A 26285-nucleotide genomic window follows, 5' to 3' on the forward strand; every position below is an offset into this window, starting at 1 on the left:
CACACACTCTCTCGCTCACACAGACTCTCTATCTATCCCTCACACTCACACACACACACTCTCTCTCTCCCTCAGACACACATAGAACATTACAGTGCAGTACAGGCCCTTCAGCCCTCGTTGTTGTGCCGCCCTGTCATACTAATCTGAAGCCCATCCCATCTACACTATTCCATGTACGTCCATATGCCTGTCCAATGACGACTTAAATGCACTTAAACTTACCACTCTCTGAGTAAAGAAACTACCTCTGACATCTGTCTTATACCTATCTCCCCTCACTTTAAAGTTGTGTCCCCTCATGTTTGCCTTCCCCATACTTGGAAAAAGGCTCTCCCTGTCCACCCTATCTAACCCTCTGATTATCTTGTATGTCTCTATTAAGTCACCTCTCAACCTTCTTCTCTCTAATGAGAACAGCTTCAAGGCCCTCAGCCTTTCCTTGTAAGACATTCCTTCCATACTAGGCAACATCCCAGTAAATCTCCTCTGCATCTTTTCCAAAGCTTCCCATCTTTCTTATAATGCGGTGACCAGAACTGTACACAATACTCCAAGTATGGCCGTACCAGACCTTTGTACAGCTGCAGCATAACCTCCTGGTTCCGGAACTCAGTCCCTCTATTAATAAAGGCCAAAACAGTGTACGCCTTCTTAACAACCCTGTCAATCTGGGTGGCAACTTTCATGGATCTGTGTACATGGACACCGAGATCTCTCTGCTCATCTGCACTCCCAAGAATCCTACCATTAGCGCAGTACTTTGCATTCCAATTATTCCGTCCGAAGTGTATCACCTCGCACTTGTCCACATTAAACTCCATTTGCCACCTCTCAGCCCAGCTCTGCATCCTACCTATGTCTCTCTGCAACCTACTACATCCTTCGTCACTATCCACAACTCCACCGAACTTAGTGTCATCCGCAAATTTACTAATCCACCCTTCTAAGCCCTTGTCCAGGTCATTTATAAAAATGACGAACAGCAGTGGACCCAATACCAACCTTTGTGGTACACCGCTAGTAACTGGACACCAAGGTGAACATGTTCCATCAACTACAACCCTCTGTTTTCTTTCAGCAAGCCAATTACTGATCCAAACTATGTCTCCCACAATCCCATTCCTCTGCATTTTGTATAATAGTCTACTGTGGGGAACCTTATCAAACGCCTTGCTGAAATCCACATCAACCGGTTTACTCTCATCTACCTGTTTGGTCACTTTGTGAAAAAACTCAATAAGATTTGTTAGGCATGACCTACCCTTCACAAAACTGTGCTGACTGTCCCTGATCAAATTATTCCTTTTTTAGATGGTTATAATTCCTATCTCTTATAATCTTTTCCAACACTTTACCAACAACTGAAGTGAGACTCACTGGTCTGTAATTACCAGGGTTGGCTCTACTACTCCTGGGATAGATCCCATCTGGCCCAGGGGACTTGTCTATTTTCACACTCTGCAGTATTTCTAATACCTCTTCCTTGTAAACCTCAATCTCTTCTCGTCTAGATGCAAGTATCTCTGTATCTTCCTCGCCAAAATTTTCATTTTCTATAGTGAACACTGTTGAAAAATATTTATTTCCCTGTCTCCTCTGACTGCACACACAACTTCCCACTATTATCCTTGATTGGCCCTAATTTAACTCTCGTCATTCTTTTATTCCTGACATACCTATGGAAAGCCTTAGGGTTAACCCTGATCCTATCCGCCAACAACTTCTCATGTCTCCTCCTGGCTCTTCTGAGCTCTCTTTTTAGGGCTTTCCTGACATCCTTGTAAACCTCAAGCGCCCTGAGTTTTTACATTTTGTCCTAACATAAGCCTTCTTCTTCTTCTTGACCAGAGATTCCACTTCCTTAGTAAACCACGTCTCACGCGTTCTATATCTTTCTCCCTGCCTGACAGGTACATACTTATCTAGGACACACAGGAGCTTTTCCTTGAATAAGTACCACATTTTTAATGTGCTCATCTCCTGCAGTTTCTTTCCCCATTCTATCTTCCTAAATCTTTCCTAATTGCATCACAATTTCCCTTCCCCCAGCTGTAACTCTTGCTCGGTGGAGTACACCTATCCCTTTCCATCACTAAAGTAAACCTGACAGAATTGTGATCGCTCTCTCCGAAGTGCTCACCTACTTCCAAATCTAAAACACCTGGCCAGGCACATTACCCAGTACTAAATCTAAAGTGGCTTTACCCCTTGTAGGCCTGTCTACATACTGTGTCAGGAAGCCCTCCTGCACACACTGGACAAAAGTGAACCATCTATAGTACCCGTACTGTAGTGAATCCAGTCAATATTTGGATAGTTGAAGTCCGCCATGACAACTACCTGCCTCTCTCACTCCTATTGAGCCACACACACACACTCTCACACACACACACACTCTTCCCCCCACCCCCACACACACGCTCTCTCTCCCCCCACACACACGCTCTCTCTCCCCCCCCACACACACTCCCCCACACACACACTCTGACACACATACACACACACACTCTCCCACACATATACACACACACACACTCTCCCCTCCACACACACACACACACACACACACACACATTCTTCCCCCCCCACACACACTCCCCCAACACACATACTCCCCCCCCACACACACTCCCCCAACACACATACTCCCCCCCCACACACATTCTCCCCCCCACACACTCACTCTCACACACGCACTCTCCCCCCATACACAATCACTCACCCACAGACACACACACACACTTGCACACTCATCCCCCCTACACACACACTCTCCCCCCCACACACTCTCACACACACACCCACTCCTGCCCTCACACACACACTCTTCCTCCCCCCACACACACACTTTCACACACACACTCACACACAATCTCTCTCACACACACACTCTCTCTCACACTCTCCCACACATATACACACACACACTCTCTCCCCCACACACACACACTCACACCCACTCTCCCCCCCACATATATGTACACTCCTACACACACACTCTCACGCAGCCACACACACACTGTCACACACACAGACTCTTCTCCCACACTTCCCCCCTCCACACACACACTCTGCACCCACACACTCTCACCCCACACACACATTCTCCCCTCCACACACACACTCTCTCCTCCACACACACACACTCACTCTCACGCACACACACACACACTCCCACTCACACACATTCGCGCACACACTCTTCCTCCCCACACACACACACACTCCCCCCCACACACACACACACCCCCCCCACACACACACACACTCCCCCCCACACACACACACACTCCCCCCCACACACACACACACCCCCCCCACACACACACACACTCCCCCCCACACACACACACACTCCCCCCCACACACACTCTCTCCACCACACACACTCTACCCCCCAACAACACACTCTCCCCCCCCACACACACACTCTCCCCATACACTCTCATGCATACACCCACTCTCCCACACACACACTCCCCACACACACACTCTCCCCCTCCACACACACACTCTCCACCCCCCACACACACACTCTCCACCCCCACACACACACTCTCCCCCCCACACACGTACACAGTCTCGCCCCTACACACACTCTCTCGCCCCCAAACCCACTCTCACGCGCACACACACACACATACACACTCACGCGTGCACACACACACTCCGACGTGCACAGACACACCCTCAAGCGCACACACACTCTCACACACACACACACTTCCCCCCCCACACAAACACACACACTCTCCCTCCACACATACACTCTCTCCCCCCACACACACACACACTCTCCCCCCATACACTCTCATGCACACACCCACTCTCGCACACACACTCTTCCCCCCTACACACATACTCTCTCCCCCCACACACACACTCTCCACCACACACACACTCTCCCCCCATACACTCTCATGCACACACCCACTCTCGCCGTCACACACAAACTCTCCACCCCCACACACATACTCTCCCCCCATACAAACACTCTCTCCCCCACACACACACAGTCTCGCCCCTACACACACTCTCACGCGCACACACACATACACACTCACGTGTGCACACATACACACTCACGTGTGCACACACACACACGCTCTGACGTGCACAGACACGCCCTCAAGCGCACACACACACTCTCATGCGCACACTCTCCCACACATACTCTCACGCACACACACACGCGCACACACTCTTCCCCCCCACACACACACACTCTCCCTCCACACACACACTCTCTCCCGCCCACACACTCTCCCCCCCACACACACTCTCCCCCCCACACACACTCCCCCATATACTCTCACACACACACCCACTCCACATATACACTCTCTCCCCCCAAGCACACACACTCTCCCCCCCACACACACACACTCTTTCCCCACACACACACACACACACTATTCCCCCCCACACACACACTATTCCCCCCCACAAACACACACACTCTCTCCACCACACACACACACTCTCCCCCCACACACTCTACCCCCATAGACTCTCATGCACACACCCACTCTCCCACACACACTCTCCCCCCACACACAACTCTCCACCCCCCCCACACACACTCTCCTGCCCCCACACCAACTCTCACGCGCGCACACACACTCTGACTTGCACAGACACACCCTCAAGCGCGCACACACACTCTCATGCGCACACTCTCCCACACATACACACTCATGCGTACATACACACACACTCTGACATGCACAGACACACTCTCATGCGCAAACTTATGCGCACACTCTCCCACACATACTCACATGCGTGCACACACACACTCTCACGCACACACATTCGCACACACACTCTTCCCCCCACACACACACACAAACACACTCTCCCTCCACACATACACTCTCCCCCCCACACAAATACACTCTCCACCACACACACACTCTCCCCATACACTCTCACGCGCACACCCACTCTCCCATACACACTCTCCCCCCACACACACAAACTCTGCCCCTCCACACACACACTATTCCCCCACACACACACACACACTCTCCCCCCAAACACTACCCCCATAGACTCTCATGCACACACCCACTCTCCCACACACACACTCCCCCTCCACACACACTATTCCCCTCCACACACACACTCTCCACCCCCACACACACACTCTCTCTCTCCCATACCCACTCTCACACGCGCACACACACATACACACTCATGCGTGCGCACACACACATACACTCTGACGTGCACAGACACACTCTCAAGCGCGTGCACACACACACACTCTTGCGCACATACACTCATGCGCACACATTCTCTCACACATACTCGCACGCGCACACACTCTTCCCCCACACACACATTCTCAGGCACACACACACACTCCCACACACGTACGCACACACTCTCCCACACACACACATAACTGCTCTCCCCCACACACACACCCATTCTCCCCCCGCACACGCACACTCTCCCACACACTCATACACACTCACGCACACACACACTCACCTCCTCAAACACCCCCCTCACACACACTCTCCCCCTCCACACACACACAGACATTCTCCCCTCCACACACACACACTCTCACATGCACACGCACACACACTCTCTCGCACACACATATACATATACACACACACTCACGCACACCCACTCTCCCCCCCACACACACTCACCTACACGCACACTCTCACGCAACCACACATACACTGTCACGCACACACACTCTCCCCCACACACACATTCTCCCTCACACACTCTCCCGCACACACATACTCTCCCATACAGAAACACAATCTGCCGCGCACACACACACTCTCACGCATACACTCTTCCCCCTACACATACTCTCATGCACACATACTCTCATGTGCATACACACCCACTCTCCCACACACACACTCTCACCTACTCTCCCACCCACACACACACACTCTCACGCGCACACAAACACACATACACTCTCACACAAACACACACAAACTCTCATGCGCGCCCACACACACTCTCATATGCTCGCGCACACACTCTGACGCGCACAGACACACTCTCACGTGCACACACTCTCCCACACACACACTCATACACACTCTTCCCCCCACACACAAACACAATCTCCAGCACACACACACACTCTCAAGCACACACTCTTCCCCCTACACACACTCTCATGCACACATACTCTCATCTGCGTACACACCCACTCCCCCACACACACTCTCACCCACTCTCCCACACACACAAACACACATACACATACACTCTCACGCAAGCACACACACACACTCTCACGCATGCCCACACACACTCTCACGTGCGCTCACACACACTCTCATGCGTGCGCTCACACACACTCTCATGCGTGCGCATACACACTCTCACGCGCACACACACGCACCCTCTCATGCACGCACGCACACACTCTCCCACACACGCACTCACCCACACTCTCACGCACACACACTCTCCCCCTCCACACACACACACACATACACTCCCACCAGACACAAACACACACACACACTCCCCCCACACATACACTCTTCCGCACACACACACACCCACTCTCCAACACACACTCAACCCTTCCCCATACACACTCTCTCCCACACACCCACTCTCCACCCCCACACACACTCTCACGCACACTCTCCCACACACATTCACACACGCCGACACAAATACACACGCTCCCACACACATACGCACACTCCCACGTGCATACATATTCCCACGCGCACACACACTCTCCTCCACACACAATCTTTCACGTACACACTCACTCTCCCCTCCACACTCCCACACACACACATTCCCACACACACTCTCACGCGCACACACACTCTCCCCCCACACACACACTCTCCCCCACACACACACCCACCCACTCTCCCATGTGCACACTCTCCCACACACACACACTCACGTGCACACATACACTCTCCCCCCACACTCACACTCCCTCCCCCAACCATACACACTCCCACACACCCACTCTACCACACACACACTCACTCTTCCGCACACACATAACCACCCACTCTCCCACACACACACCCACCCCACTCTCCCACACACACTCTCCCACTCTTCCACACATGCACACTCACCGCTCTCCCCCAAACATACACACACACCCACTCTCCCACATGCACACACTCACACACTCCCACCCACACTCTGCCACACACACACTCCCACACACATTTTCACGTGCATACGCACAGTCTCACGCACACACACTCACGCACACACACAATCTCCCACACACACACACTTTCACGCACACACACACTCACTTTCCCCCACACATACACTCACTCTCTGCCACACACACTCTGACACAAATACACACGCTCCCACACACATACACACACTCCCATGTGCATACATACTCTCACGCGCACACACGCTCTCCATCACACAGACACACTCTCACACACACACTCTTTCAGGCACACACTCACTCACCCCTCCACACTCCCACACACACATACACACATTCCCACATACACTCTCACGCACCCTCACACACACACACACCCACCCTCCCACACACTCCACTCCACTCCACTCTCTCACACACAATCCACCACACTCTCCCCCCACACACACACACACACACACACCCACTCTCCCACACGCACACTCTCCCCCCCCACACACACTCACACGCACACACACTCTCCCCCACACGCTCTCACGTATACACACACACACACATACACATTCTCCCTCACACACTCTCCCGCACACAAACACACTCTTTCGCGCACACACATACATACTCTCCCACACACACGCACTCTCACGCACACACACACTCACGCACAAACTCACCCCCACACACGCACTCTCCCGCACACACTCTCTCCCCCCCACACACACATGCTCCCACACAAACACACACCCACCCACCCTCCCTCACACACACCCACCCACTCACCCGCACACACATCTACCCCACTCTCCCACACACACACTCACCCACTCTTCCACACACGCACACTCACCACTCTCCCCCCCACACACACTCACCACTCTCCCCCCCACACACACTCACCACTCTCCCCCCCACACTCTCCCACACACATACACACACACTCACTCTCCCACACACACTCTCCCACACACATACACACACACTCACTCTCCCACACACATACACACACACTCACTCTCCCACACACACACACACACACTCACTCTCCCACACACACACACTCACACACTCCCACACACACACACACTCCCACCCACACACTCCCACATACACTTTCACGTGCATACACACAGTCTCACGCACACACACTCACGCGCGCACACTCTTTCACGCACACACACTCTCATGCACATGCGCACTCATTTTCCCCCCCACACACACTCACTCTCCGTCACACACACTCCGACACACATACACATGCTCCGACACACATACGCACGCTCCCACACACGTGCACACACTCCCACGTGCATACATACTCTCACACGCACACACGCTCTCCCCCACACAGAGGCACTCTCACACACACACTCTTTCAGGCACACACTCACTCTCTCCCCCACACTCCCATACACACGTACACACACTCCCATACACTCTCAAGTGCACACACACTCCCACACACACACCCACGAACCCTCCCACACACACACACCCACCCTCCCACAATCCATCCCAATCTCCCACACGCACACACTCTCCCCCCAACACACACTGTCCCGTACGCACACACACTCTCTCCCACTCTCACGTACACACACACACACTCCCTCACGCACACACACTCTCTCCCACACACACATTCTTCCTCACACACTCTCCCGCACACACATACACAAACTCTCCCCCACACACACACACACTATCCCGCAAACACTCCACCCCACTCTCCCACACACAATCCACCCCACTCTCCCACACACACACCCACCCACTCTCCCCCACACACACATCCACCCACTCTCCCACACACACACTCATCCACACTCTCACGCGCGCACACACACACACACTCACCCACACTCTTCCCCCCTACACACTCCCCCAGGCGCACACACTCTGCCACACACACTCTCCCGCACACACATACACACCCTCCACACACCCACTCTCCCATACACACGCACTCTCATGCACACACCCACTCTCATGCACACACCCACTCTCACCCTCCCACACACACACACACACTCTCCCACACACACACACCCACCCACTCTCCCACACACACCCACCCTCATGTACACACCCACTCTCAGACACACACACTCTCTCTCCCACACACACACCCACTCGCCCCCCCCACACACACTCTCACGCACACCCACACATACACATACTCCGACACACATACACACGCTCCCACACACATACTACCATGTGCAGACATACTCTCACGCGCACACACACTCTCCCCCCCACATACACACTCTCTCACGCACACACTCACTCTCCCCTCCACACTGCCACACACACATACACACTCCCACACACACATACACACTCCCACACACACTTACACACTCCCCTTCCACACTCACACTCCCACACACACACACCCACCCTACCTCCCACACACACACCCAACCTCCCACACACAATCCACCCCACTCTCCCACACACACACACCCACCCACTCTCCCACACACACACCCACCCACTCTCCCACACACATACACATTCTCACGCGCGCACATATACTCTCCCCCCCACACACACTCTCCCACAACCACATACACTCCCACACACCCACTCTACCACACATACACCTCCACCCCACTCTCCCCTACACACACTCACTCTCCCCCCACACACACAAACTCCCACGCACACGCACACACAAACATACTCTCGCACACACACTCTGCACACACATACACTCTCCCCCCCCACACACACTCCCACTCTACCACACATACATAACCACCCACTCTCCCTCACACCCACCCACCCCACTCTCCCACACACACTCACCACTCTCCCACAAACCCACTCTCTCCCACACACATACATACACACCCACACTACCACACACACTCCCAGCCATTCTCTCCCACACACACACTCCCACACACACTTTCACGTGCATACACACAGTCTCACGCACACACTCACGTGCAGACACACTCTCCCACACACACAGTCACGCGCACGTGCACGTTCACGCACACACTCTCACACTCACGCACACACTCACTCTCCCCCCACACACACTCCGACACACATACACATGCTCCCACACGCACACACACCGTCCGCCCCCCCACACACACAATCTTTCACGCACACACTCACTCTCCCCTCCACACTCCCATACACACACTCCCACACACACTCTCCCGTGCACACACACTCTCCCACACACAATCCACCCCACTCTCCCACACACACACACACTTACCCACTCTCCCACACACACACCAACACACTCTCCCACACGCGCACACACTCTCCCACACACACACTCTCACGCGCACACATACACTCTACCCCCCCCACACACACATTCTCTCCCCCAACCACACAGTCCCACACATCCACTCTTCCGCACATACATAACCACCCACTTTCCCCCACACACACACACTCACCCACACACATATTGTCACTCCCACACACGCACACACACACACACTCTCCCTCACACACACACTCTCTCTCGCCCACACACACACTCTCTATCCCTCACAAACACACACACACTCTCCCTCTCTCTCACACACACACTCTCTATCCCTCACAAACACACACACACTCTCCCTCTCTCTCTCACACACTCTCTATCCCACTCACACACTCTCCCACACTCACACACACACACCCACTCTCCCACACACACACGCGCATACACACACTCTCACACGCACAGACACACTCACTCTCCCCCCACACATATGCACACAGTCCTACACACATACACACACTCCCATACTCACACTCTCCCACACACACACACACTCTCCCCCTACACACACACTGTTCCCATCCCAACCACACACACTCCCACACACGCCCACCCACTCTACCTCACACACACCCACCCACTCTACCACACACACACCCTCCTCCACACACACACCCACCCACTCTCCCACACACACACCCACCCCACTCTCCCACACACACACAACCACTCTCCCACACACACATTCCCACACACCCACTCTCCCACACACACACAACCACTCTCCCACACACACATTCCCACACACCCACTCTTCCACACACACACGCACCCACCCTCCCACTCTCCCACACACACCCACCCACCCTCCCACACACACACCCACCCACTCTCCCACACACACACCCACCCACTCTCCCACACACACACCCACTCTCCCACACACACACCCACCCACTCTCCCACACACACACCCACCCACTCTCCCACACACACACCCACCCACTCTCTCACACACACACCCACCCACTCTCTCACACACATACACACACACACATTCCCACACACACAAACACACATTCCCACACACTCACACACATTCCCACACACTCACACACATTCCCACACACTCACACACACGCATCCACCCACTCAACCACACACAAACCCACCCACCCACTCTCCCCCACACACACACGCACACCCACCCACTCTCCCACACACACACACCCACCCCACTCTCCCACACACACACCCACCCAACTCTCCCACACACACACCCACCCACTCTCCCACAGACACACACCCACCCACTCTCCCACATACACACATCCACTCTCCCACACACACACCCACCCACTCTCTCCCACACACACACACACACACACACACAGTCACATACACTCTGTCTCTCTCATTCACATACACACTTTATCTCTCTCTCTCTCCCAACATACACACTCACGCTCAAGTAAATCTATAGCATGAATTTCCATTTAAAGATACATTATATTTTGTTCAAAAAGTGCATAATCTGTACTCAGTCAATGTGACATTTTATAAATTCGTATTTTGGAGACAACACCTGTCTGACTCCAGGTTTAGACACAGACAGACTCTAATCAAGGTCTCACACGTAAAGTGCATTGTCTGACATCATATGTCATCTCTTTCTACTGATTATACTTCAAGTTATCTTGGGGTAGTGACTTGAAAGAAATTCTGGAATTTAGATATTAATCAATTGAAACCTGCATCTTCATTCTAACTGATCAACGACTTAACAACCACTTAGATTTGTTCAATACATTAGCATCAGTTGGATGACCTTTTGATAAAGCCATAGAGATGTACTGCAGACTCTTTAGTCCAACTTGTCCATAACGACCAGATATCCCAACCCAATCTAGTCCCACCTGCCATCACCCGGCCCATATCCTTCCACACCCTCCCTATTCATACACCCATCCAAATATCTTTTAAATGTTGCAATTGTACCAGCCTCCACCCCATCCTCTGGAATCTAATTCCATACAAGCACCATCCTCTGCGTGAAAAAGTTGCCCCTTAGGTCTCGTTTATATCTTTCCCATCTCACCTTAAACCTATGCACTCTCCCACCCCAGGGAAAAGACTTTGTCTATTTATCCTATCCATGCCCCTCATAATTTTATAAACCTCTATAAGGTCACCCCTCAGCCTCCGATGCTCCAGGGAAAACAGCCTCAGCCTGTGCAGCCTCTCCTTTTTCCTCAGATCCTCCAACCCTGGCGACATCCTTGTAAATCTTTTCTGAACCCTTTCAAGTTTCATAACATCCTTCCAATAGGAAGGAGACCAAAATTGCACACAACTTCTCAAAAGTGGCCTAACCAATGGCCTGTACAGCTGCAACATGACCTCCCAACTCCTGTACTCAATATTCTGAACAATAAAGGAAAGCTTACCAAATGCTTTCTTCACTATCCTATCTACCTGCGATTCCATTTACAAGGAGCTATGAACCTGCACCCCAAGGTCTCTTTGTTCAGCAACACTCCCGAGGACCTTACCATTAAGTGTATAAGTCCTGCTAAGATTTGCTTTCCCAAAATGCAGCACCTCACGTTTATCTAAATTAAACTCCATCTGCCATTTCACAGCCCACTACACCTTCAATTTTGGTGTCATCAGCAAACTTACTAACTATACCTCTTATGCTCACATCCAAATCATTTATATAAATTATGAAATTATAAACAATTTAAACAATCCTTGGATAAGCACATGGATGATGATGGGATAGTGTAGGGGGACAAGCTGAGAATGGTTCACAGGTGCGCAACATCGAGGGTCAAAGGGCCTATTCTGCGCTACATTGTTCTATGTGCTAAGTTCTAAAAGTAGTAGACCTCACACCAATCCTTGTGGCACTCCAGTGGCCTCCAGTCTGAAAAACAATCATCCACCACCAGTCTCTGTCTTCTAACTTTGAGCTAGTTTTGTGTCCAAATGGCAAGTTCTCCCTGTACTTCACTAGATCTAGCCTTGCTCACCAATCTCCCATGGGGAACTTTGTTGAACGCTTTACTGAAGTTCATATAGATCACATCTATCCTCTTCAATCCTCTTTGTTACTTCTGCAAAAACCTTTCACTTATGGATTCTGTGTCCGATGTACACTAGCTATCTGAAGCAGCAGCAGGGCTCCGAAAACTTGTGGTTTCAAATAAACCTGTTGGACAATAACTCAATGTCATGTGATTTTTGACTTTATTTAAGAAGACAGAGAAGCTGACTTGTATAGGTGGTAAGATTTTAGAGTCCATTATTAAGATGACATTATGGAGCAATTGGAAGAGCCTGTTAAAATAAAGTTGAGTCTTCATCAAGGGAAGACTTGCCTGGCAAATCTGTTAGAATTCTCTGAGGAGGTAATAAGCAGATTAGACAAAGGAGAACCAGTGGATCTGATCTGTTTGGATTTCCAGAATGTGCAGTATAGACCACTGCTAAATAAGACAAGTGCCCATTGTGTTAGGGACAAGGTAGTGGCATGGACAGAGGATTGGCTGACTGGCAGAAAGCAGAGTACGTATAAAGGGATCTTTTACAGGATGGCAGCTGGTGACTAGTGGGGTAGTGCAGGTGTCAGTGTTAGGACTCCAACTATTAACATTATATATTAATGATCTGGATGAAAGAAATGAAGGCTTTGTTGGGAAGTTTGCAGATGACACTTAACATTTGGATAAGTAGGGAGGCTGCAGAAAGAATTGGTCAGGCTAGGGGAGTGGGCAAAGAAATTGCAAATGGACTACAATACGTGAATGTATGAGGTTATGCATTTTGGTAGGAAAATTCAAGGCGTAGTCTATTTCTTAAATGAAGGGTGGTATCAGAAATCTAATGCAGAAAAGGAGCTGAGAGTCCTAATTCAGGATTCTCTTTCGGTTAACTTTGCAGGTACAGTTTGCAATTAGAAAGACAAATACAGCATTAGCTTTCATTTCAAGAAGGTTAGACTACAAGAGCAGAGATATACTGCTGAGGCTGTGTAAGGCTAGTCAATCGCAGTTGGAATGTTGTGATCAGTTTTGGGCCCCGTACCTAGGGGGGAATGTGCTGGCGTGAAAGGAAAATCCAGAGAAGATTACAAGAACGATCCTGGGATGAAGGGCTTGTCGTATGAATGGTTGAGGACTCTGGGTCTGTACTTGAGGGAGTTTAAAACGATGAGGGGAACTGCATCGAAACTTACAGTGATGCCTGGATGGAGTGGATATGGAGAAAATGCTTCCATTAGAAAAGACTAAGACCCAAGCGTGCAGTCTCAGAGTGAAGGGATGACCCTTTATAACAGAGATGAGGATGAATCTCTTGAGCCAGAGTGGTTAATCTGTAGAACTCATTGCTGCAAAGGTTTTGGAGGCCAAGTCATTGAGTGTATTTTAGACAGAGATAGATAGGTTCTTGATTAGATTAGATTAGATTCTCTACAGTGTGGAAACAGGCCCTACGACCCAACAGGTCCACACCGACCCTCCGAAGAGTAATCCACCCAGACCCACTTTCCTCTGACTAATGTACCTAACACTATGGGCAATTTAGAATGGCCCATTCACCTGGCCTGCTCATCTTTGGACTGTGGGGGGGAAACTGGAGCAGCCAGAAGAAACCCACGCAGACATGGGGAGAATGTGCAAACTCCACACAGACAGTCACCCAAGGCTGGAATTGAACCTGGGTCCCTGGTGCTGTGATTCGCATTGTGGTAAGGGGATCAAGGGTTACGGGAAGAAGGCAGGCGAATTGGCTTGAGAAATACATCAACCACAGTTGAATGGCAGAACAGATTCGATGGGCGAAATGACTTAATTCTGCTCCTATACTTTATGATCTTATGGAGTTTAAAAATTATGCAAAATTTTTAAGACTCACTTATATTTTTATGTACAGCCTTACCTCTTGGGCTGTCTTTGTCACAGCAATTGCTTCAGCCTTGCCCAAGTGTTGCACCATCTTGTAGAATAAACCATCTTTGTTCTCTAGAAGAACACAGGGCTCTGCATACTCTGCAACTCTTCCTGCCTCAAGCACCTACAGTTAACAAACAAAAAACAAATGTTTAATTTGCACTGTCAATTAAAGTAGTCTCAATTTCCAAGCTGGGTTTTTGGATTTGTTACATTGTTCATTTGAAAGCAGAATGTGACACCTGTGCCTCTCCCGACTAAAACATGTGGGAGCATCAATGTATGAGAGAGATGGAAGAGTGACCCATCTACCTTGCAGCAATATAATGTTGGGAGCAGTTTGAACTGCTTTAAGATGAGATATCTGTACCTATCACAGAAGCAAGTCTTTCTCGAAACTCAGATGCCAGACTACAGAATAGTCCTATACACTGGGGAGCCCAGTTAAGTCTGAAGACGAAAGTGAGCACTGCAGATGTTGGAGATTAGAGTCAAGAATGCGGTACTGGAAAAGTACAGCAGGCCAGACAGCTACCGAGGAGCACGAAAATTGACACTTCGGGCAAAAATTTCTTCATCAGGAGTCCTTTCCAGCACCATAATCTTGACAGTTAAGTCTGAAGTCAGGGCTCTCATTGAGCAAGTGGGTGGGTGTTGGACTCAGATTCAAGATGCTCAAGAGGTGAGAAGGTACCCCTGCGTCTAATCAGCCCAAGGTATCACCTTATGCTTGACATTAAGTCTTAGCCCTAAAGCCACTGGGCTTCCTGTACAGCCTTTCCCCACTCTAGATAAAACACTATCATAGGTGGTGTGGCCTTTAAGTGGCCATAAATTGATCCAAAGCCTTCCCCAATTTTTGGCAGGGCTGGGCCAGGCAACAGAAAGGCCACTCAGTTCATTTAGAATTCACAACTGCCTTTAAACTAATCAGCAAAGAGGTGTGAAACACAGCTCACACAGATAGAAGGACCCAAAAACTGAGTTTTTGCAGTTTCTTTTTGAACACTATGTAATTTGATTGGGAACGAGAGTTCAGATCTAATTTGAACTCAATGTGGCATTTTTCAGTTGATTTTGTACAATCTGAATTAAACCTATTTTTAAAAAAAAATGAAGTGGACTTGATTCTGCAATGGTATACGCTATCACGGATGATTAATTCCTTGCTAATCTTTCATGATGTTGCCATAAGGAAAGTAAGTGTCTTATTTTACAGAAGTCAATATGCCATATGATTGCCTCACCAAACACAACCAATGTTGTACGTCAAGATGGGTTATTTGGTTTTAGAGAGATGTGGGAGAGTGATAGCTATGGAGAAATTTAAAAAAATAAGTTTTTAAGAGAAGTGAAGATGCTCAGACTGTACGAGAGAAGAGTAGCATAGAGATGATAAATGGTTGAGTGAATCTGACTATTTGCCATTTGCAGGTCTTCTCTATTTTTGAAAGTAATTCTTTATATGATAAACTGAAAAGTCTAATATCCTAGGATATCTTGGGACTGTGTTCTTTTTTAGCCTTACTGGTATATTCTTTATTTTAAATTCCCAACTAAAAGATTTGTTATCTAATTCTATTCATTAGATTTCCCAATTTATTGGCACTCCAAGATCCTTTCCCAACTAAAGAAGGGATATGTATCTCTCCTGAGTTCCATTTGTCCTTAGTTTCCCTCGAACCAAAGCTCCTCCCTCTTAATAACTTCACAGTTTTGGCGCACCACCATTTGATTTTAGGCCGTCTCTTCATCTCCCCATTGTCCTCATTGCTTTCCATGCTGGCATATTGGCAGTAGTCAAATCACTCACTGTTGAAGGGGGGGGGGGGGGGGGGGGGGGTAATGCTCAAAGTAAGATTCTCGACTTCCAAGAGACTATGGACGCTTACGTTTTGGGTTGCTGAATGAAGAGATCAGCGAAATTAAGAAAAAAAAATCAAATTATAGGGCAGAGATTGATAACTAAAAGAGTAATTACAAATAAAATAGAATGAAAAAACAGACTAAGGTACTGCCAAGATACAGAGAAGAGGAACACAAAAAATACTGGACTAGATCTTCAGTCATGTTGACATGGGAGCCCTTTTCAGATGGCTGCAGGTACCCAATTCTGGATTTATTGTGTGGGGTTTGTTGAGGTCTCAAGTGCACACCAGTCATTTCTGGCTTGGTTGGTTCCATTGTGGAGACAGACAGGGACTAGCCCTCCCTAATTTCCATCGAGTCAGACTCTGTTATTAAGGATACATAATTCACTGTAATTCAAGTAAACCATAGACTGCATGGTACAAAAGCTTTATTTAAGTAGTTCTCCTCATCCTACCCAATATTAGGCTACAATTTTCATCTTCAATCCCTCCATGGCTCATCTTGCCCATCATGATGAGTAAACCCCTTCAAACAGCCTTCTGCTAAGCTACGTTATGCCCATGGCCGTTTATATATTGTATGTTACACATAACTCCATAGTAGCAGTTCAGTACAGAAAAGTCATGACTTCACAATCTTTCACTACATTAAATGAATTCCTTTCTAATACAGGACAATGCATGGGTCTACTATCCAGAGCCTGTAATGTGTCAGTGCCCAAAATGTAAGACACCTGAAACCAATTAGCCTTCTGTAAACAGCGTGGTGACTAGAACTTTGCAATATTCCAAATGTAACCTAACTAAAGTTCTATAAAGCTGCAGCATAACTTGCTTATCCTTATATTCAATGCCCCATCCAATGAAGGCAAGCATGCCACAGGCCTTTTCTCAAGCTACCTTATCTACCTCTATTGCCACCTTCACTGATCTGTGAATCTGTACGCACAGATCCCTCTGCATATCAATACCCATAAGGGTTCTGCCATTTATGTATAATTGCTACCTATACCTGACCTTCCAAAATGCATCACCTCATATTTGTCTGAATTAAACTGCATTTGCCACTCTTCTTCCCATGCCTCCAACTGATCTATATCCTGTTGTAATAGGATATAATCCTCCACACTATCCACAAACTCCACCAATCTTTGTATCATCCACAAATTTACTAATTAGACCAGCTACAGTTTCTTCCAAATCATTTATGTAGACCATGAACAGCAGAGGTCCCAGCACTGATCCCTGTGGAATACCATTAGTCACAACCCTCCATTCCACTACCTTCTGTCTCCTATGACTAAACCAGTTCTGTATTAATTTTGCCAGCTCACCCAATACTATGGTGACCTTTTGTAACAGTCTGCCATTAGTGATCTTGTCAAAGGCTTTATTGAAGTCCATGTAGACAACATCGACCGCTTTTCCATCAATCATCTTCGTCAACTCCTCAAAAACTCAATCAAGTTAGTGAGGCATGACCTCCCCTGCAAAACGTCCATGCTGTCTATCATTAATAGGTCCATTTGCTTCTAAATGTGTATAGATCTTGTCCCGGAGAAACTTTTCTAATAATTCCCCTACCACTGACACGAGGCTCATAGGCCTGTAATTTCCAGAATTATCCATTACACCTTTTAAACAATGGGACAACTCTGGCTATTCTCCAGTCCTCTGGGACCTCATCTGTGGCAAAACAGGATGTTTGTCCATGCTCCAGCAATTTGTTCTTTTGCCTTCCTCAATATTTTCTGAGATAGATTCTACCAGGATCTGGGAACTTAGCTACTTTAATACTTCCCCGATGAAAGCCCAAATAACCATTAGGTTAGGGGTGTCGCAAAGCTAGTCCTTTTTTTCCTAAAAGCTGTTCCTTGGATCAAGGCTACTCTATCCTTGATTTTTTTTCAGAGGGGTAATAAAGCAGGCTAGGCTCCAATCAGACTGGTTTGGTACAGAGATGAAAAGGATTTTGAGAGGCGTTTTGTTTATGCATAAACAGATGAGGCTCGGCACGGTGGCACAGTGGTTAGCACTGCTGCCTCACAGCACCAGAGACCCGGGTTCAATTCCCGCCTTAGGCGACTGACTGTGTGGAGTTTGCACGTTCTCCCCGTGTCTGCGTGGGTTTCCTCCGGGTGTTCGGTTTCCTCCCACAGTCCAAAGATGTGTGGGTTAGGTGAATTGGCCATGCTAAATTGCCCGTAGTGTTAGGCAAGGGGTTGCGCTTTGGCGGGTCGGTGTGGGCTTGTAGGGCCGAAGGGCCTGTTTCCACACTAATCTAATCTAAAGTAGTCATGCTTTAGAAATGACCTGTTGAATGAAAGGAGAATGGTCAGCTCTCTGTCTGAGCAGTTTAGTTCAGTCTAGAACTGGTTGGTAGTTCAACAGTGAGCTGTGTGGAAACTCTCTCTTCTGCCTTCTAACTTTAACCTGCAAGGATCTGACCCTTTTTTTCTACTGTGTTTTTTAAAGGGGGTTTGCTTATTGGGACTATTGCGTATATTTGGAACAACATACTTAAGCCTAGTTTGGATAGGCGGAGTTCTGTAGGGGTTTTTTATTCTGTTATTCGTGTTTCATTGTGTAATTTTGTGAATAAATTTTTGTCGGTTTTAAACCTGGTAGTCACTTACTGAAACAAACTGCAAAGTTATGGTTTTGGGGGACTGCCTGCTTAAGAATGTTTTAAGTGGTCTGGCCTAGTCCATAACAAGGGGGCATAATCCGCTATGGCTAGTATGAAGGACCACATGTGACATGAGCTGGCATGGATCAGACATGGGATATCTGTGAAGGATGAGGGGATTTAATGCCCTTTCTCTTTTGACTGCTATGGGACAAAGTCAGTCTTATAACTAGCAGTGCTTGGCTGCCTCTGCCTCTGAACTGCTTGGGGTTGACTGGTCCAATTACAGCAGGTACCTGAAATTTTGCAATGAAGATTCTGCCTCTGGAACCACTACTTCCCTAGGTGGGTACACTAAGTTAGGAATTTTCCTGACTTTTCCTATTTATCGAGGATTAAAATACAACGCATTCTATTTTATTTAGTTTCTGTTGATTTTTCTCTTTCCATCCAGTCATAAGAATAACATGCTTATAATTTCTATTTGGAGCAGTTCTTCCTTTCTCTTGTCTGCATACATCTGCTGGGGTGGCACAATGGCACTAGCACTCTGTCTCACAGTACCAAGGACCCGAGTTAGATTCCACCCTCATGTGATTGCGCAAACTCCACACACATTCTCCTCTTGTCTGTGTGGGTTCCCTCCCACAGTCCAAATATGGATTGGCCATGCTAAATTGCCCGCAGTGTTCAGGGATGTGAAGGCTAGGTTGATTAGCAATGTAAAATGCACGGTTCGAGGGAAATATTCGGGGATGGGTCTGGATGGAATGCTTTTTGGAGGATCAGTTTGGACTCAATGGGCCAAATAGCCTGCTTCCACGCTCAAGGGATTCTATTCTTATGAATCTCTGGATTCATTGATAAAGCCAGATTATTTTAAAGGAATGCCTTCAAATATAACCTTATGTAATTAAAGCCAAGCATGCTCTAAATTGAAAGCAAGACAAATTGCAGAACAAAACTAAATTATTAAACATCCAATGGCAAATTTGACTGAAGAAGAAGATAAGGCTTAGGAAAACAGGGAAATACCAAAAACTAAACCAAATGGTTCAGAAGCTGTTATCAAAATAGCCAAAGGCACACTTGCTACAAATGCCATATAGACAGATGTCTTCTAAGAAAGAATTCTGAACTTCAAATTGATAACTAAAAGAATGACATCGATGACTAAATATGAGGGTGGTGCAATTCATATGGTTTATATGGACTTCAATGAAGCATTTGACAAGGTCCCACATGCAAGTCTAGTCCAAAAGGGATCCATGGCAACTTGGCAAACTGGATCCAAAATTTACTTGCAAATAAGAGGAACAGGCTGATAGTAAAAGGACATTTTGTGATGGAAACTGTGACCATTGGGTAACACTGAGGTCAGTGCTGGGACCCTTGCTCTTTGTGTACATGAACAAATGTAGAAGATATAATCAGTAAGGTTGCAGGTGACATGAAAATTGATGGTATTGGTAATGAAGAGGATGGTCCCAGGCTGTAGTCTGATATTGGGGTAAAAAATGAGGTCTGCAGATGCTGGAGATCACAGTTGAAAATGTGTTGCTGGTTAAAACACAGCAGGTTAGGCAGCATCCAAGGAATAGGAAATTCGACGTTTCGGGCATAAGCCCTTCATCAGGAATGAGGAGAGTGTGCCAAGCAGGCTAAGATAAAAGGTAGGGAGGAGGGACTTGGGGGAGGGGCGGTGGAGATGTGATAGGTGGAAGGAGGTCAAGGTGAGGGTGATAGGCCGGAGTGGGGTGGGGGCGGAGAGGTCAGGAAGAAGATTGCAGGTTAGGAGGGCGGTGCTGAGTTGAGGGAACCGACTGAGACAAGGTGGGGGGAGGGGAAATGAGGAAACTGGAGAAATCTGAGTTCATCCCTTGTGGCTGGAGGGTTCCCAGGCGGAAGGAAATATAAAACTTGCGCCCACACCTCTTCCCTCACTTCCCTCCAAGGCCCCAAGGGATCCTTCCATATCCGCCACAAGTTCACCTGTACCTCCACACACATCATCCATTGCATCCGTTGCACCCGATGGGGCCTCCTCTATATTGGGGAGACGGGCCGCTTACTTGCGGAACGCTTCAGAGAACACCTCAGGGACGCCTGGACCAACCAACCAACCCAACCACCCTGTGGCTCAACACTTTAACTCTCCCTTCCACTCCACCGAGGACATGCAGGTCCTTGGACTCCTCCACCGGCAGAACATAACAACACGACGGCTGGAGGAGGAGCGCTTCATCTTCCGCCTGGGAACCCTCCAGCCACAAGGGATGAACTCAGATTTCTCCAGTTTCCTCATTTCCCCTCCCCCCACCTTTCTCAGTCGGTTCCCTCAACTCAGTACCGCTCTCCTAACCTGCAATCTTCTTCCTGACCTCTCCGCCCCCACCCCACTCCGGCCTATCACCCTCACCTTGACCTCCTTCCACCTATCACATCTCCATCGCCCCTCCCCCAAGTCCCTCCTCCCTACCTTTTATCTTAGCCTGCTTGGCACACTCTCCTCATTCCTGATGAAGGGCTTATGCCCGAAACGTCGAATTTCCTATTCCTTGGATGCTGCCTAACCTGCTGTGCTTTAACCAGCAACACATTTTCAACTGTAGTCTGATATTGGTCAGCTAGTAAATGGGAAACGGAACTTCATCACTTTGAGGTGATGCATTTTGGGATGTCCAACAAGGGAAGGAAATACACAAATGAATGGTAGGTCTCTGCCAATTACCGAGGAAAAAAGGGAACTTGATGTTCAAATCAATAGGTCCCTGATGGTGTTAGCACAGGTAGCTAGCATGAGAAAGGCAGCCGTGCTTGCTTGCCTTCACCAGCTGGGCATAGAATACAGAAGCAAGGAAATCTTGTTGCAGCAGTACAGGACCTTGGTAAGGCCACATTTGGAGTACTGTGTGCAGTTCTGGTCGCCTCACTTTAGGAAAGATGTGGAAGCTTTGGAGAGGGTGCAGAGGAGATTTACCAGGCTGTTGCCTGGAATGGAGAATAGGTTGTACGAGGATAAGTTGAGAGTGCTAGGCCTTTTCTCATTGGAACGGCGAAGGATGAAGGGTGACTTGATAGGGGTTTGTAAGATGATCAGGGGAATAGATAGGGTAGACAGTCAGAGACTTTTTCTCCAGGTACAACAGCGTGTTATAATGGGGCATACATTTAAGGTGAAGGGTGGAAGGTATAGGGGGGATGTAGGGGTAGGTTCTTTACCCAGAGAGTGGTGGGGGCATGGAATGTGCTGCCTGTGGGAGTGGCAGAGTCAGAATCATTGGTGACCTTTAAGCGGCAATTGGATAGGTACATGGATAGGTGCTTAAGCTAGGACAAATGTTCGGCACAACATCGTGGGCCGAAGGGCCTGTTCTGTGCTGTATTGTTCTATGTTCTATATAACTTTATACGACATTGATTAGGCCACAGATGGAATACTGTGTGCATTTGTGATTGCCACACTAATTGGGAGGATGTGCTTGAAATGGAGAATGTGCAGAGGAGATTCACCAGGATGTTGCCTGGGATGAAAAATCTGTTGTGAGGAAATTTTGCTGGGTTTGTTTTCCCTGCAGCAGAAAGGCCTGAGCGGTAAATTGATTGAGGCATACAGAATTACAAGAGGCACTGATGGAGTAAAGATTCTTAGAGGAGATCTGAGGATTTTTTTTTCACCTAGACAGAGGTAGAAATTTAGAATGTGCTGTCTGAGAGGGTAGTGAAGCAGGTATTCTTGCAACATTTAAGAATCGGCTGGATGAACATTTAAAATGTCAGAGCATCGTGGACTATGGACCAAGTGCAGGCAGGTGGTATCATAGAATCCCTACTAGTCTGGTGTTTATTGGATAGCATAGACATTGTGGGCCCAAGGGCCTATTTCTATGCTGAATGACTGTAAAATTTAATGTTTGAAGCAATTAACAAAAACTGATGGCTAGAAACACGAATAAATAAGCAAATCAAAGCAAAATATTGCAGATGCTGGAAATCTGAAATGAAAACAAAATGTTGGACAAACTCAGGAAGCAGCTCTGGAAGAGGAAACTGAGATAATGCTTCAAGCTCTCAGATTTCCCTTCAAAACTGAAGGTGACTAGAAAATTATGATTTTTCAATTGACAAAGGTGGAGGAGGAGAGAGTGGATCAGGTGGGGAGGGTGCCCAGAGCATGGGGCACAGTGTGATAATGGTGTTAAAGGAGTGACTGCAAAATTGGTGTAAATGATATTTCACCAGGAAGAAATAGGTAATCTCTGATTAGAGCACACACAAGATACAAACACGAATGGTGGTGGGGGCAAGGGGCAAAAAGAATAAAATTGGAGCAGAGTGTTCATTTTTTGAGGTTGTCGATCTCAATGGTAAGGCTGTAGCATAGCTGTAAAGTACTAGCTTGCATTGAGCTATTATCTTCGAGGAGAAAGTGAGGTCTGCAGATGCCGGAGTATCAGGGCTGAAAATGTGTTGCTGGAAAGCGCAGCAGGTCAGGCAGCATCCAAGGAACAGGAAATTCGACGTTTCGGCCCGAAACGTCGAATTTCCTGTTCCTTGGATGCTGCCTGACCTGCTGCGCTTTTCCAGCAACACATTTTCAGTATTGAGCTATTATATAAACATTATCTTTATAGGCAATATCAAACCACAGAATGTAACCTCCCACTTTCTATTCTTAGTCTAGAGAGACAGCACACTTCACAAGTATAGTTTATATTTTCTTTTATGTAGAAATGTAATTTTCACAGAATCAATTCAAACTGATTCTTAACTCTTAAGGGATTATTCCTCTTCTTTTTTCTCAGTCTGGTAAGTTCCAATCTCATTTTCATTTCCTCAAGAATTTGATCTTTTCAGTTGAGTGTGAACCCCTACTTTTTTCTGTGCAGAGAACCATATCCTGGATCCAAGTAAACGCAGGAGGATTATTATGATATTCAGCGTTGTTTTAGAAAAGCCTGCAATCTGCTCTTTACAGTGGACATTACATGAAATGGAAATTTTAATAGCCTTTTTGAGAACTTGACTCTGTCTTATCATGAAAATAAACATACAGTTTAACATACAATTGTTTACAACATCATGTTCTCTGGGACTTTGGAGAACCTTAGTTACCACTGTTAACACACAGGATCTTGCCATTAACTACAAAAACTTCCTTAGCAAACAAAGTTTTATTTTCGTCACTAACAATCGAAACATCTAAGTTTACCGTTAAACTAAGATCCTGGTTTTGTGAGAGCTTGACACCACCCCTCCATGCTAATTCTGATGTTCCAGCTTGGAAACAAGGCCTCAAAAGGTGTTTAGTTTATTGGCTTGGAACAGACTGCTTGGTTCCTATGTCTCAGCCCCTTTCATGAAAAGAAAACACAAAATATATGTCTTAAAGACTCAGTATCATCACAACTCTCCCCTTTAAAATAAATGAGCCAATAGCATACAAAGATGGCTTCAATTTTAAAAACCTTTTGTCTTGTGCTTTTAATACACTACAATAAGTATGATCACATTAACTCTAAGCATGCAAGCATTCAATACTACAAACTGTTTCTTCAGCCATCTCCGCCTTCCTTCATCATAGTTGTTTCGTGTTGGCAATTACGTTCTCCTTCCTACCAAGTGTATATTTTCAAATTGAATGGCTGCAATAATAAGCTCCATCTAAATAGTCTGGAATTTCTGTCCTTATTTTTTTCTATAACTATTAAGGGGTTATAATCAGTATATACAATTATGTCAACCACAATACTGGCAATGTAAGTGTTGAAATATTGCAATGCCAATACCAAACTTAAGGTCGCCTTCTCAACTGTAGATTATTTCTAATGACGAATAGTTAGCTTTTTGAAAAAAAGTACCCAATAGGTCTTCCTATCTCCATGCCATTGTCTTGCAAGAGTACAGCACTAATACTTATATCACTTTCATGATAGCTACCTTGAATTGCTTTGTGTAATTAGGTGTGGTTAACACAAGAGCTTATGCTTGAAATGTCATTCTCCTGCTCCTCGGATGCTGCCTGACCAGCTGTGCTTTTCCAGCACCAATCTCTTTGACAATTTTCAGGTTGTCAAATGCCTTCTGCCACTCTTCTGTTTATAAAAAATTTATGCATTTCTTCAACAGATCAGTCAATGGAACAACTACACTGCCAAAATCTGGGATGAATTTTTGACAAGAATCACTCAGTCCCAGGAATCATAGTACTTCCCTTCCCTCTTCATCGACAGTATGAGAAACCCAATAATATTTGTTTTCACATTCTGTGGGACCATTTGTTTATGTCCAATTACATGGCCCAGGAACATGACTTGGGCTTTTGGGAACTCACTCTTAGCCAGGTTTATCACCTCCTGAAGTTGATCGAACAATTCCGATAGATGCTTCAAATGTTCCTTCTATGTCATAGAGTTATCAGCATGAG

At 47.5% G+C, this 26285-nt stretch overlaps 1 protein-coding gene across 3 annotated transcripts in view; it reads right to left on the reverse strand.

Annotated features, from left to right (window-relative positions):
• The window catches only part of abcc4 (ATP-binding cassette, sub-family C (CFTR/MRP), member 4), a 472542-nt gene that overhangs the window by 25496 nt on the left and 420761 nt on the right, over positions 1-26285 (reverse strand). For all 3 annotated transcript variants that reach the window (XM_060825961.1, XM_060825960.1, XM_060825959.1), the window contains one exon: positions 15348-15482. In XM_060825961.1, the coding sequence (XP_060681944.1) occupies positions 15348-15482 (135 nt within the window). The remainder of the gene's footprint in view (positions 1-15347; positions 15483-26285) is intronic.

Source organism: Hemiscyllium ocellatum, chromosome 6, assembly GCF_020745735.1.
Source record: "Hemiscyllium ocellatum isolate sHemOce1 chromosome 6, sHemOce1.pat.X.cur, whole genome shotgun sequence".
Taxonomy (NCBI): domain Eukaryota; kingdom Metazoa; phylum Chordata; class Chondrichthyes; order Orectolobiformes; family Hemiscylliidae; genus Hemiscyllium; species Hemiscyllium ocellatum.